The sequence below is a fragment of the Cavia porcellus genome, unplaced genomic scaffold (assembly GCF_034190915.1).
Source record: "Cavia porcellus strain 051 isolate PalLab524CR breed Dunkin Hartley unplaced genomic scaffold, mCavPor4.1 scaffold_22, whole genome shotgun sequence".
In the NCBI taxonomy this organism is placed as follows: domain Eukaryota; kingdom Metazoa; phylum Chordata; class Mammalia; order Rodentia; family Caviidae; genus Cavia; species Cavia porcellus.
In genome coordinates, this window is record NW_026947505.1 from 12,314,624 (window position 1) to 12,329,396 (window position 14,773).

The 14,773-nt window shown below is 40.4% G+C and overlaps 1 protein-coding gene across 6 annotated transcripts in view; it reads right to left on the reverse strand.

Annotated features, from left to right (window-relative positions):
• Positions 1-3,790: 3,790 nt before the first annotated feature.
• Epm2a (EPM2A glucan phosphatase, laforin) overlaps positions 3,791-14,773 on the reverse strand; it is a 177,415-nt gene continuing 166,432 nt past the window's right edge. For 5 of the 6 annotated variants that reach the window (XM_063233444.1, XM_063233445.1, XM_063233446.1 and 2 more), the window contains 2 exons: positions 13,564-13,805; positions 3,791-6,827 (listed from right to left, as the gene is read on the reverse strand). In XM_063233444.1, the coding sequence (XP_063089514.1) occupies positions 6,550-6,827; positions 13,564-13,805 (520 nt within the window). In that variant the 3' untranslated portion in view covers positions 3,791-6,549. The remainder of the gene's footprint in view (positions 6,828-13,563; positions 13,806-14,773) is intronic. The other variant, XM_063233449.1, reaches the window with a different exon arrangement.

Below are 14,773 nucleotides of genomic sequence, written 5' to 3' on the forward strand. Positions count from 1 at the left end.
TCTCTAAGAGGGTAAGGTTAACCATATCAAAACAGAACAGAACATTTAAAAAAAATAAAAATAAAAAACAATTTAACAAGTCCACTGGAGATCTACCTTATCTAACTGTCTCTAGCTTCTTACAAATAATCATATTACAGAGCTTTTGTTCGACCATAGAGCAGAATGGTTTGTAGGGTCACTTTTTTGAATGTCATTCTAAATACTTTAATTCTATAACCTGAACAGCCATTTCGAAGATGACAATTTGTAACTTATCAACCGGCAATTTCTTACCTTTTGTTTGTCTGTAATTTAGTATTATTTCTACCCTTTTTTTTATCTCCATGTATTTTTTTTCGTTTCCTTTTCTTTAAATAAAAAAAAAAAAGAAATAATATGCTCACAAGAACCATGGAGTTATGAAGCATAGCATTCTCAGCAATAATGGAAGCCAAGAGAGAAGAAATGGAAAATGAGATGGGGACATAATCATGAATAAATCACTAATAAAGATTAGTCCCATCAACATTTTTTTTGCTTGCCCTGTAAGCCATGAACATAGAAAGAAAATGACAAAATATATCTAAAACAACTCATAATTATATTATACTAAAGAGCCATAAAGGCCAGTGGACATAGATCATTATGAAGGTTTTTGTTTTTATAAAGGGAAAGGCATAATTACAAAAAATAGAAAAAAATCACAAAAAAGGCAAAATTGGTTTTAATAAAAATTAATCATGTACAAACAAGTCCAAATATGTCATAGTACTTTTTTCTTTATAGCCATCCTACCAAATAAGAGATGATCTATCATTATCGTTCTGATTTCTACTTCCACGATGATTAATGGTGGTGAGCACCTTTTCGGAGACCTTTTGGCTATTTATAAATCTTTAGAGGCATGTCTTGCAAGCTCTTTTGTCCATTTTTAATTGAACTATTTGTCTTTTTGCCTTTCGAGTTGAGTTTCTTATATATTTTAAATATTATTTTTCCAGCATATGGTTCTTAAATATTTTCTTCCATTTTTTAGGCTTTCTTTTCATTTTGTTGTTTCCTTTAGCTAAGCAGAAACTTTTTAACTTCATGCAAACCTATCTGCTTATTTTTGATTTTCTTGTTTCTACTTTTGCTATAAAATCCAAAAATCACAGCTTATACTAATGTTGTAGAGCTCTTCCCCTATATTTTCTATCAGGAGCTTTATGTTTCAAATCTCATGTTTAAGTCTTTAATCCACTTTGAATTGATTTTTTTGTGACAGCAATTTTTGTTCCTGGCTTTTATGTATTTCCTTTAAGAATGGTTTATTATCTGATACAGTAAAAACTCTATAGGGATTCATCTTGTCTATTATTCAAATTGTTCCAATTTTCTGTCTGTCTCTTGACTTTTAGTAGTGTTCCCTCACAAGATAAACCTGTAAAAATGAGAAATTGGGCCCATTTGTTCCTTTTTTCACTCACCTCTAAATCTGACCCCTTTTTCACTCTTATAGGCTTTAAGTAATGTTATGAGTTAGATTATTTCTTCCTCTACAAAAAAATTCATATATTGAAGTTATAATCTGTTACTTCAGTGTCAGAGTGTGAGATTATTAGGAAAGATGATTAGGAAAGCAGATGTGGTTATTTAAGATGAAGTCACACTGTAGACGGCTGTGGGTCCTCCTCTAATGTGACTGATGTCCAGAAAGTACAGGAAATCTGGACACTGACATCAACACATGGAGAACTCTGTGTGAAGATGAAGGCTGAGAACAGGCAAATGCTTGTGGAAGCCAGGAAATGCCATGACTGCTGGAAAGGACAGTAATTCTAGTCTTATACTCATCAGAAAGAGTCACCCTGTCAATGACTTGATCTTGGACTTCTAGGTTCTAGAATTTAACAGAATACAGTCTTGTTATTTAAACCACTAAGCCTTAGTACATTATTATAGCTACCCTTGCAAACTAATATGCATAATATGTCCAGGGTTTTTAGTGAGTGGATGTGTAAGAGCTTATTCCACCAAATCAGGAGGTAAAAAGTCTTATTTGCCAGACAATAAACTCACAGTCTCTCTATAGCTCTAGCTTACATAGCTGTAAAATAAAGATAATAATAGATCGCAGCATTATTGGGAAGATTAAATAAGGTAAGGTATATGAGTTGGATCCCAGGTACAGAAAAAAAAAAAAAAAAAAGATTCAGGAAAGCCAGCCAAGCATGGTGTCATGTGCATATAATCCCAGCACTTGGGAGGCTGAGGCAAGAGGATCTTGTCTGTTCAAGACCAACCTGGGCTACAAAGTGAGCTCAAGTCTAGCCTGAACTGCGTAATGAGATCCTGTTTCAAAAATACAGGAAAAAAAAGTTCTAAAGCATAGAGTCTATAGGTAAGTCCAGCTTTTTTGATAGGTCAAATGTAATATTTTAAAGAGCTACAGAATTTCTCTAAGTTTTACAACCTGCTATGACTTGAGTGTGTCCCCCCAGTATCACGCATTAGAACTTTAATTCCTCAGTGAGTTGGTGCTCGGAGGCGGAACCCAGTGGGAGGTGTGTGGGTCACTGCGACAGCGCCCTCGTGGGGAAGTCCCCCCCTTTCCTTCTTTCACGTGTGCCAGCTAACTCTTCCGCTTCTGCCATAGTTGAAGCAGCATGAGGTCCTTGCCAGAAACCAAGCAGATTCTGGCACATGCTTTTAGTCTTCCAAATCTCCCAAGCACAAGACAAAATGAACCCTTTTTGTTATAAATCACTCTTTCTTCTATAGCAACAGAAAACAGACTAAGACTACTTAGGCAACTAGAAGAACACTTCCCTTAACTGAACTGGGAAAGACTTGCAATCACGGCTTAGAGCAGGGAAGAACGGAGTTGTTGGTACTACTATTCTCCCTCTTCCCTTTATAATTATTGTCGTTTTTACAGTGAGAAGTAGGTTCATCAATATTTCCCCTGTATTTCTAGCCCTGTCATACACTCTATCAGACTTTCTATTTCTTGCCTAGAAGTATTGAACAGCTGCACATCTACCCCATGATTTGCTCAGGGCTTTACACCTTTCAAGATCTAATCATGTCCCTCTGAGTACATGCATATGTGGCACACACCTCCAATGTGGACATGGAACCCCGACTCTGTCCCTCTGCTGCCATAGACACACCATTTTCCTCAATTTCCTCAGAAAATACCTACATGTTTTGTAAGTCACTGTTTTTTGCTTTTTCTCATTTTAGTTATTTTTCTTTCATTTATCCAATTTTCATTAATCCTTCCCTCAATTCTTCCACACTGACAATACTCCCTTATCTCATTCCCATCAGCTCTCCCATGACACCTCATCCCACCATAAAGCTCCGGACTGTGTTCCTAACTTACCCTGTTCCTCCAGCTCTCAGTTAAAACCTTTTGCTATGGAAAAAAGTCAGTTGCTTCCTCTGTAAAATAAATGTTACATTTGATTATCTTTAAAGATAGTTTCAGTTTTAACTTTTGACTCTGCTTTTAGCTTTTCAGTGTTGTTTGTTTTTGTCTTATGTGATGAATTTTCATTTTCTGTCTGACTTATTTTCAAATCTCCCATTACTTTCTATCACTTCCCAAGTCCTAGCTACTCTTTTTCACTGTTATTTTTTAGGCTGGTCAAATGATTTTCAGCTATAACATTAATACCGGTCAACAGAAAGGTTATTTTTCTTTTTTTAGATTTTTTTTCTTAATTACGAAACAAATAAGAGAAGGATAAAGTTTGACGTCTAAAGGAAAATATCTTAGTTACTTTCCTCATTGTTGAGACAAAATACCCAATACTCAAAGTTAAAAGAAAAAAAGGTTTATTTAACTCAGTATGTAGAGGTTTCAGTCCGTAATCAGTCCAACGCAGGCTGTCATGGCAGAGGGGCATCACAGAGGAGAGAGAGCTCATGGCAGGCAGAAGACAACGAAAGTAGCCAGCATCAAGAAGCAAGCAGTGTCCGTCTGTCTGTCTCTCATATCCTATCCAGGCTGCCCACCCTTAGAGCAGGAAGAACTCACATCCAGGGTGGGGCAGCCTCAATCCTAGCACTGTACCATGAATCAATCCAAGCACCAAATCCTGGATTCCAGTATCACATACCCCAGACCCAGCCATGTCCAAAAAGCCCCACCTAGAGTGCAAGGCTGGGGGAACATCTAGAAACAAGCCATGACAGAATGCAATCTGGATACGTCCTTACCATGAGACAAATCTTATGATTTTCTTTGAGAAGACTCTGATTGAAAAGTTCTGATGGGCTTAATTTGTGGCTCAGTGTTAGAACCACATTTAGTTCAGTCCTCAGTACCCTCCCCCAAAAAGTGCTGTTATACAGGTAATAAACAGGTAAGATCAGCGTATCAGACTTGATTCCTTCTCATTCCTGGAGTTTTCGCCCTCACATCTTGTGGTGCTCCCACTTCTGACGTCATTGTCATGTAACTGCCAACTTGTACAGTTGAATGAAACAGGAACGTGACAAAGGAAAGATAATTTAGCTCAGCTGACTGTTATTTGTAAATAAAAAACTCAGTGATGTTCTTCTGGATTTAGAATTAGATGATAACAAACTGTTCACAGAGATTTTTTTAAATGCTTTTTTTATTTAGCAAAAAATACAGATGATTTTAAAATAAGGGAGGTTATCATAAAACATTCCTTAATAGTCCTAAACTGATTCTATTTATCAGAGCAAAAAAGAACGAAAAAGAAAATCCACCTAAAAAACCCACTCTTCAGTAGGAATTACATAGCATTTTTCTTAGACATTAAGGAATCTCACACACACATTCTTACAGATATTAGTTAAAATACTTTCTTTTTAATTATATTTTTACTTGACACAATGATCTTAAGTGGGCTCTTGAATATAAGATCTATTTCTAGCTATTTTTGGAAGAGAGCTGGACTTTCCAAAACTCAATGCTAGCTTATAATTTTAACATAGGAGAAATGTTTCCCTTCCAGACTCCTCTGACTCAAGAAAATGTCACTTCCAGAGTGCCACCACTGCAAGACACCTCCTCCCAATTAGAGCTCTATTGGAACGTGTCTGTGTCCTCTTATCCCCATCCCTCCTAAATCACAGTCTCTTATACCTGTCAGTATACATTTTTAGAAGAACAGAAAACTTAGTAAGCACTACAGCTCAATTTTCAAAACCGTAGGTTTTGACACAGACAAACCAACTTTGTCTCTCATTTCATTTATTCAGCATGTGGCAAGGGACAGCTGATTTAATCTCTCTGAGCTTTAGCACCCTCATCTGAACAATGGAGATGATGAAATCTCTCTTGCAGGGTATTGTGAAGATGGAACTAGGTAAAATGGTAGAGTACCTCATAGCCCACAGAGGGACTCAATTAAAACATACTTTCCCATCTTATAATCCACCAGACCGTTCCCTGCAGTCCTACACTACAGCTGGTCCGCTTCTGGGCTGTGTACTTTAAAAGGCAAAGTCTTGCTCTTCTTAGCATTTCCTGTAGAATCTCGGGGATCGAGCTGAATGTTCTGGGGCACAGTATCTGTGTATCATGCTAACTTGTGGACTGAACCAGGATCAGACTGAGGCTGTGGAACAATGACCTGCAGATTTCGGCTCTTTTAAAAATACAGCTCCTGGCCTTGAGATAACTCACCATGGTTTAAATTAATTTGCACAAAAAAGAATTACTGCTCTAAATTCTTTAGCAACTTATCAGAACACTGTTCCATTTCTCACTGCTGCAGGGGTCGATCTTATCCTGAGAGGGACAAAACTGAGTTCACTGCTGTCAGCAGAAAAAACAAGCTGTACTAAAAACAGCACCGAGTCAAATAAACACGATTTACAACTCCAGTTCATCTCTGAGTAGCCATAAGACTTTGAGCAAGCGATCTGTGTTGATTAAACCTCAATTAAAACGAAACAGGGCTTACGTTTTCCACTGGGCTGTGGATGGATAAGGGAGGGGATGCCTAGAAGTAGACTTTAAGAAACAGAAGGCAAAAACAAAGCCAGTGCAAAACTCTGCTCCTGTTGAGCTTCTATCATATTCTTAGGTTTCCACCTTTATTCCCTGCTTTGGGAAATGACTATAGTTCAGTTCAGCTCAATAAAAAGCAGTGGGGGGGGGGGGGGTGCGCGCGCATGCGTGCATGTGTGTGTGTCTGTGTGTTGGGTGCATGTGAATGTATACACATGTAACCACGCAGTGAGGAAAACCATATAACCTGGTGTCTTTTCCTCTGCACTCCAGAGAGCTACAATGCAACAAGAAAGTGCTGTCATGAATTAGAGCACAGTGCAGTCAGCACTTGTGAAGCAAGGGACTCTTCCGCCTGCAGCAGCCGGGACCACATACATCCTTTTCCAGCCTTTGGTGTCTTCTCATGTGTCAGCCATAGCTTCATTTGTAAGGTACTTCAGAGAGACAACCCAAGAAGAAAGGGCAGCCTGGAGCAGGAGCGAACGCCCACAGACCCTTTCAGGTAAGATCTTTGTTTCTAGGTCATTTGACTCATATAACCTCAGGCTCCTTAAGAAACTGAGAGGAAGGGGAGGCAGGATGACCAGCTACAGACTGCATGAGGAAGAACGAAGCTTCCCAAACTTCCGGTAAAAGTCTTCTTGTGCCCGCGTCAGAGCCTCTTCATCAATGTACACGACTGGCCTCTTGGCCATGAGGAAATACTGCACTTTTCTCAGGTTCCAGCCCACTACAAACTGCAGCCAGCCGCACACGGCCGCGGTGGAGCGGCCCACCCCAGCGTTGCAGTGGACGTACACGGTGTGGCCGTTCTCGAGCAGTGCGTGCAGGAGGCACACGGCTTGCGGCAGCATCTGCACACGGCCTGCGAGGGAGAAAGCACAGCACACAGGTGTGAGTGATGGAACCTCCATTTCCCCAGCCCACGGTGACACCTGGCGCCACACACACTGAGGCAGAGATGCAACAGTGCTCAACTGCTTTGTTTAAAGGAAGAAATGAAGCAGGTTTCAAATTCAATGATAATAAAGCAAGAAGAGCATTCCAGAGGCAACGCTCCCCCTGCATGCTCACTGGATATTAGTGCTCTTCTCAGTCACTTCACCATGGATGCAAATTTCCCTTCAAAGAAAAGTCAAGTATCACCCATTGTCACAAGCATAGACTTTTACACTGGTCAGAAGAGTTTGCAAGGATAGATCCAGGCTTCAAATGATGACAAAGGCAACTGGTTAAATCCTGTCACCCGAATTTCACTTCATCGAAATGTTCTTCCAGATAAATGTAAAACAACGAGCAAGTCTATACTGATTAAAGAATCAACATTTTTTATTGATTGGATAAATGCAGTATGAAGCAGAATCTAATATGCTAATTTTCATTTGCCTAATGGAATGGCTTAGAGCGATACTCACAGGATAACCGGCCCTCACTTACTTATTCCACCCCAATACAGCAGTTACTAATACTGATGGAATGTCTGTCTTCCTGGGCAGTCACAACTGTAAGTGTTACCAGCCTCTGACTGCCGATTTAATTATAAGATTACCCAAATGCCTTCTCCTCCTAAGGGTAATGCTGCGCTCTGCTGAACCTGAGAGACATGCCACTGTCATCCTGAGCTGCTGGGTATCCAGTATTTCTTCACAGGTCTCACTGAACGGATATTTAGGGAGCTACAGTTTTTATGTGGCTGGAGAGTGGGGGTGATCATTATAAATTACTTCTGAAGGGAATGAAAGGGAAACTATGCCGAACCCTGGATTATAACTATCTCCTTACACATTGGTATTCCTTAGATACAGAGGGCACAATGGCAGAGAAAAACACTCCAAGGACTGTGGATTCCTTTGCCATTCCCTTGGATGATGCAGGATCTCTCCTGCTGACCTCCATGAGGCCTGAACTCTTTCATGAGAGCCACTCTAGTAACTGAAGACATCTTTCTTTAAATCCCTCTTTTGAAATGCAAGTGCCCCGAAAAAGCCAAGACAACATACTGGAATCAGGTATCAGCGCCACCGAAGGATAGAGTTTATCAAGGAACCCACTGTGACCCAAAGGCCACCTTCGTCACCATTTAGTTGGCTTTGCACTCACAGCGTTCTGAGACAGGTGCAGAGAGGCTGCAGGGAAGCCAGCGCTGCACTCCAGTCTTCCTGCCATGCTCTGTGAGTCCCTCTCATGCAGACACCTAAAGCTACAGGTGCCACCCAGCAGGTTACACGAAATGTTTTCCACAGAAATGCACTAAATGCGACACCCTCCTCAGATCTCTCTGTCACTCTCTCCTTAGTGCTGCTGTACTCTCATACTCTCTGTCTGTCCCTGAGGACATCTGAGTTAGGGACACAACAGCGCTCATGTGTATCGAGGTCTTATGTCCGAACTGGGCCATGAATTTTAATCCATATAAATCTGCACATCTGGCTTCAGGGTGTTCTGATGTTAGAGGAGGATGAGCTGGCCTTGATCACAGTGCTCTCCTAGAGGTATGAAATATATTGGAGCTGCCTCAGGGCACAGAGGGCATCAGATGTGCCAATGAGGCACTTCACAATGGTCTAGGGCAGCAATTCAAGTTGGATCGAGTTGGAGACCAGGGAAGGCAAAACCCCCAAGGTATGTGACTGACCTAATAGAGATGGGCTTCTATTGTACAACTGGAGGGCTTCTGTCCACGCAGTAGTGTGTCAGGTTTGCTCTAGAGATTCTGGGTGGGAAGAGAATCCTACTGACAGCTATGCGATGCATGGCTTTATCCTGTTCCTTCCATCAGTAGCGTCTGTTGACAAGTTGCTTGCCACGGCTGCCTCTCCAAATACTACGTACTTTGGCAGGAAATAAATAAGAAGGCTTTAACGTAGGCTGTCATCAAATGCCCACTTTAAGAATAAAGCATGGTGGCCAATGACAGTAGGAGCTGCTGGACTTAGAATCCTGTGCTGGCGCTCATCTTATACAGCATCTGTGGGCCCAGCATGCACACAAGACCTTCTCCAGACCGAGGCAGGAGCTCTACTCTAGTGCTCTTCAGGCAGAAGGTCCCCAAGGACCAGTCTCCCCTGAGCAGATTAAATGACACACTACCTTCCCCTCCCCTCTCCATACCTATAAAAGATTATTTGAGAGACATGCATGTACTTTACAAGTTAAAAAGGGAATCATCTTAGCTTGAGGCTCTCTGCTCACATATGTGTCCTTCCAGAAGGCAAATCAGCTGCCAACACAGAAGCTTCAGCCTCACACCAGTCTCACCAATGGGACACAGTCCCTGGTGGCCTTGTCCTACCACTCAACCATCCCACCTGAGGATCATCAAATATTTAGGCTACTAATAAATAAATAATTAGGAAGGACTGCAAAAAAAGAACCCACCACTAGGCATCTAACCATCTCAGCCAGACCTCAGTAGGAGCCCTTTTTTATTTTGACCTCTAGCGACTGTACCCTGCTTTGACTGATGATGAATAACACTCATCAAGACCTTTCCGCTTGCTGTTCTAAGCATTTTGCATGAAAAGGCTCATTTGTACCACTCTTTAACAACTATGAGGTCGGTACTATGTTTGTCCACAATTTTTATATGAAGTGAGGCAAAGAGATTTGCCAAAAGTTATTCTTTCAGTACCCACTCAAAACCAGCCACTTTCACCCTAATACCTCTGATTTGATCACTGGTAAATGTTTTTTTGTTTTGGGGGGTTTTTCTTACCGGGAATCAAACTCACAATCTCGTACTTGCCAGGCAGGCGCTTATGCTGCTGAGCTAATCACCAAGGCATGATTTGATCACTGTATTGAGTTCCTTCCCTAACCTCCCTGGATACTGGTACTTTCCATGCCCCATCTTGTTGATCAAAACTCTGAATCAGTACCCCTATGCCTACCTAGCTACTCATGCTGCTGTTCCTACTCCTATGTGACAGCCATATCCTCTCTGATCTGTAGCACCTCCATCCTTACCTAGAGGAACTCTCTGCACCCAAGAGGTCCATGTCTGACTTTTAAAGCCATCTTAAGGAGCCTAAGCTAATGTATAACCCATCAGGGAACAACAGGAGGGCCCCAGGTCAGGGCTCACCATGAACACCCTGCCCAGTAGAGTCAAAGTCAACCACAGCAATCAAATTCTAGATTCACTACATACAGGCTCCACATACACCTCCAATGGATATGAAGTTTCCACTCTTAAAAACAGCAGTACCTTAAGATATGGCAACAATCCAGATAGTTTTTATGTAAAATAGTCTATATTTTAAATCCTAGCAACTAAACTGAAAAACTAAAACCTATATAGGTCAAACAAAACATTCCACCATCTGTGTTTCTCACGATGCAATTTAAAACAAGCCTTGGATCTCAGTAGACGCTCAATAAGCATCATTAAGTGCATAGATAAAAACCAAACAAAAGCAGAACCATACCCATATCTGTGATTTGAGATACTGCTACACCCTCTAATCTAACTTGTGGTCCACACTTGCTCCAGACTAGTCCAACTCTGGGGTGAATAGAAGCTTGCACGATCATATCAAGGTAGTGAGAAGAAGCAATGGAGCTTTTGCTGGATAATTTGGAGCAAGTTGAGGCATTAGGGCCTGAGACAGGGAAGGAGTCAAAGGTCCCTTATATGTACACTGCAGCAAAGGATGACAGCGGAAGAAGTAATCCACGGCACAACTTTCAGCCTTTCCACCACCTATCCCACCTTATTTTTAACTCCAGGAGCAGAAAATATTATTTTATTTGGGTATATATTCTTTGCCATCTTTGGAGCCTATTACAGATAAGATTCATTTTACCTACAAAATCATTTGGTAGACTCATAAAGATTTGGGACTAATCATATAGCACAAACTCTGTGATTGTCAAAATCTTTTCATGTCAAATGTCTTATCCATTGTTATAAACCAGTGAAATAAAAATCACTATGCTACTTTTCCAGTGCAGGAACTAGCCTGCCAATGTCACACAGCCACTCAGTAATGACAAGGCTAAAGCCCAGATAGTCTGGCTCCAAGATCAATGTCTTTAATAATAGAAGTGCTCAATTCAGTGATAGAAAAGAAGTGAGACTGTGACATCAGAGGGTGGCGAAGGACTCCAGAAGGGGCACTCCTCCACCATTTGCTGTACATGGCACTGGGTGAAAAGAGACCAAAGCTCAATGCGAATCCGTTCTACATCAAGGATATTTAAACGAACAGATTTGGTTCATTTTGTTAAGTCAGTGCTGGGTTTGGGAGATTTCCATTTCTTGGGTTGAAAGAGACAAACCAAGCTTTAAAGAAAAAATTAAAAATCTAAACCACCCTTCTGCATGTGACAAAGTGTACAAGAGTATGAATCAATAGCACAATCTATTTTAACAGGTCTGTGACAATCCATGGTGGCAGTCACACCTAAAATACTGTCCAATTCTCGGACTTTGGCTGATAGTATTATGCTGCGGCCCAAATGGCTTCCAAATGGCTTTTTTTCTTCTAAACTTCTAAAAATATTCGGCTAGGTTAATCTATGTATTCACTGTGGTATCATTGTGAACCACACACATGTATCTACTGGCAAAAAGTTCAAGCAGGGCTGGGGATTTAGCTCAGTGGCATAAGCACCTGCCTTGCAAGCAAGCGGTCATGAGTTCAATCCCCGCTACCGATTAAAAAAAAAAAAAGTTCATCTGTTACTCTGGACCAATTACTGATTACTCCTCCACATTAGCCTGAACCAGAGAAATCCTTTATTTCACTGTCTCAAGTGGAAGGTGTCATTTACAGTCATCCAGGAGGTGGTACTGCCTCTCTCACTGCTGCATCGTTAGGTGACCCAATGGCTTCAAAAAGCGCTTTGAGTGGAAGTATAATGGGTTCTTGGTGATCCTTTCCCTCAGGCCCCTAAACTATGGAGCAAGTTACTTATTATCAAGGCCTTCCCACACTAAGTACATGACATGGACTGATGTCTTCCAGGCTGTCACCTATGCCACACCAGTGGGTGCTACCAAATTAGAATCAAAGTAGTTAAAATCAAAATGCTTTCAAGAAACTATAGTTACACTCATCTAATAATTCTTTCGGTTTTGAAACCAGAAAAACAAATTAGGCAGGGTAAGTATAACCTACATTTAGCCAATGCTTTTCTGTGCAAATGAAGTTCACAGTTTTGGTTGTTACTTTTGATTTTTTAAAGAAATTTTTTTCTTGAGAAAGGGCAGTGCTCTTAAGACTAAATGATGCTTTCTTGGATCAAATTACCAAGCAGAAGAACCAAACTGTCAATAACTCTCCTTAACTTCAACAGCAAAAAATTATACCCCACCCTCAGTGACTGTTCAGAAAGATGCACAGAGGGGTCCAGCCTGATCGGGAGGTCAACTTAGAGTGCCAAGTGACCCAAGACATTCCCAATGGTGGACCATTGGCTGCTAGGGAGATAAGCTATCTCGTCTGCAACTCAGGACTTTGCACAGCTCCAGCAGATCATGAACACGAGGCACTGAAATCATGTGAGCACATAGAATCTACATGAAGAGTAAATGTGAGGCTTCAGAGAGCAGCTTCATCATATGGTTTCTGAAGCAGTGTTCTGGGTCAGGCTGCCAACCCTAAAATCCAAGCCGTTCTTTCTAGTTCTATGATCTGATCAGGTTATTTAACATTATGTATCTCAATTTCTTATTCTGCAACCTAGAGATAACCATAACTGTCCAGCATCTTGGTGGGAGAATTAAAGGACGTAATGTATGTAAATTGCTTAGGAGTGTTTGATGCATAATATACATTGTGGAGAAGAGTGCTGACAATCTGGATCCAAGGCAAGGCAAATGTTCCTTATTTCCCCCAGAATAGCAAGTCACCAAATGCCTGTGTCCTGTGCCATTTCCACAGCTCTCTGCTTCCCCCTGCTGATATATGTTGATACTATCAAGTTTACTGTCAGTAAAACTTGGTCTTCTCAACAGTAGATCATTATCTCCAATCCTTTCACAGGCTATCAGGATATTACATTTTCCCAAATAAGCAAGATGAGCTATAGATCACGCCACTTAAATCCCATGCCTCTGTGTCATGGTCTATGTTTTTCCTCCCTCCACATCTCTATGTCAAAGCTCTGCCTACCCCACGGGCCATGGCCTTCCCATGGTCTCCCTGGGCCCCTTCACAGAATGCAGCTCCTCCTAGGCCATCACCCTCTCACACATGTGACCCATGCCTCTCACATCCATTCTTCTGTGCACTGTAATTAGTTTTGACATGTGGGCTTAAATTTTTATTTACTTATTTGATTAATATTTCCCATCCCTATATGACAATAAGCTCCATGAGGACAAGAGTTATATCTATCTGTCTTCATCACTGTGTAATCAGCCACTGGTATAATACCACATACACAATAAATGCACATCTAATAAGTGAATTAATCATATTACACAAAATACTAGCTCAAATGTCACAAGATACATATTAAATCAATTAAGCTTAAAGTCTTATATTAATTGCTTTTCTACCTCTTGTATTTTAGATATTCAATTATCGATAGCTAGTCAGCAATGGTTTCTCTGAAACGTTCATCAAGAGCCAGAGTGTTACTTCTGATCTTACCTTCAGTGCTCATATCTGGTGTTGGCATCCAGATGTAGACCAAGCCTTCTTCTTTATACAGTCTAATCATTGTGTCTGGAGTCATAGGTTCTGGGTAGCGGTTACAGCCTGAGGAATTCTGGACAATATCCCCTTCCGTCTGGAAATTCATGACAGCTGTAATCCCCAATTCATGCTTCAGTTTGATGGTTACATGTTCCACCTGGCGAGGGCAGCTACCCAGCCAGATATTTGGTAGGATTCTAACAAGAACAAATGGGGTCAGTTGTTACTGTCATTCTAATTTTAAGTCTAAGGAACTGCATTAAACATATAGTGTTAAAATTCAATTAACTTTTCAAGCCAACACAAGAAAAACTGGATTTTTAAGGATCTGAGGACTAATACTATTATTAAAGAGTATTGTTATTGCTGGCTTGGGGAAAACAAATAATTCAATTAACTAGGATGCCAGGAAATACTACGCAACAGCAAACCAAATTTAGTAGCATATTACAATAAGTTCACCAAGTTGTATTCATTTTACGAACCCATAAAATACATTAAACCCATTTCAAATACTAGAAAATTACAGGTCAAAACTCCTATAATTATCTCAGTAAGTTCTGAAAAACATTTGTTAAATATATCAGTCATTCATGCTTAATACTCTAAGTATAAAAACTTCAAATAGTACAAGGCCTTTCAAATATGCCAAAGAGCAGAAACTAACCAAAAATAAACTTCTCTTAAATAAAATCAAAATCAAGATTAATTCCATTAGCACCTAGTATTATTCTTTATGTTTCATCTGATGCTAGGTAAGAAAAGAAATGGCAATATTACAACTAGTAAAAAAAAAAAAAAAAAGAAAGAGAAAATGTCATCATTTTTTCAAGTATAATTACGCACCTATTTCCTAATGCAGAGCCCGACGCACAGAGCTCCTTACCCATTAGGTCTTAGTTGAACCCAAGGATTAGGATTTCTAACAAGGTCCCAGATCATCACAGCAATGGCTCAGAGCCTAAGTCATGATAACCATCTCACTAAGAGATCTGAGTACATGAGATATGTGAAATGCTTAAATGAATCAGATCAAGACAATTGTGTGAAGGAAAATATATGAAAAGCAATATTTTATATTATTAGTAGTAGTCAGAAATGAAGCAGGAGGAAATTTTATTCAAAAATAGCAACAAACTATAAAGCATGTAGGAATACATTTAGC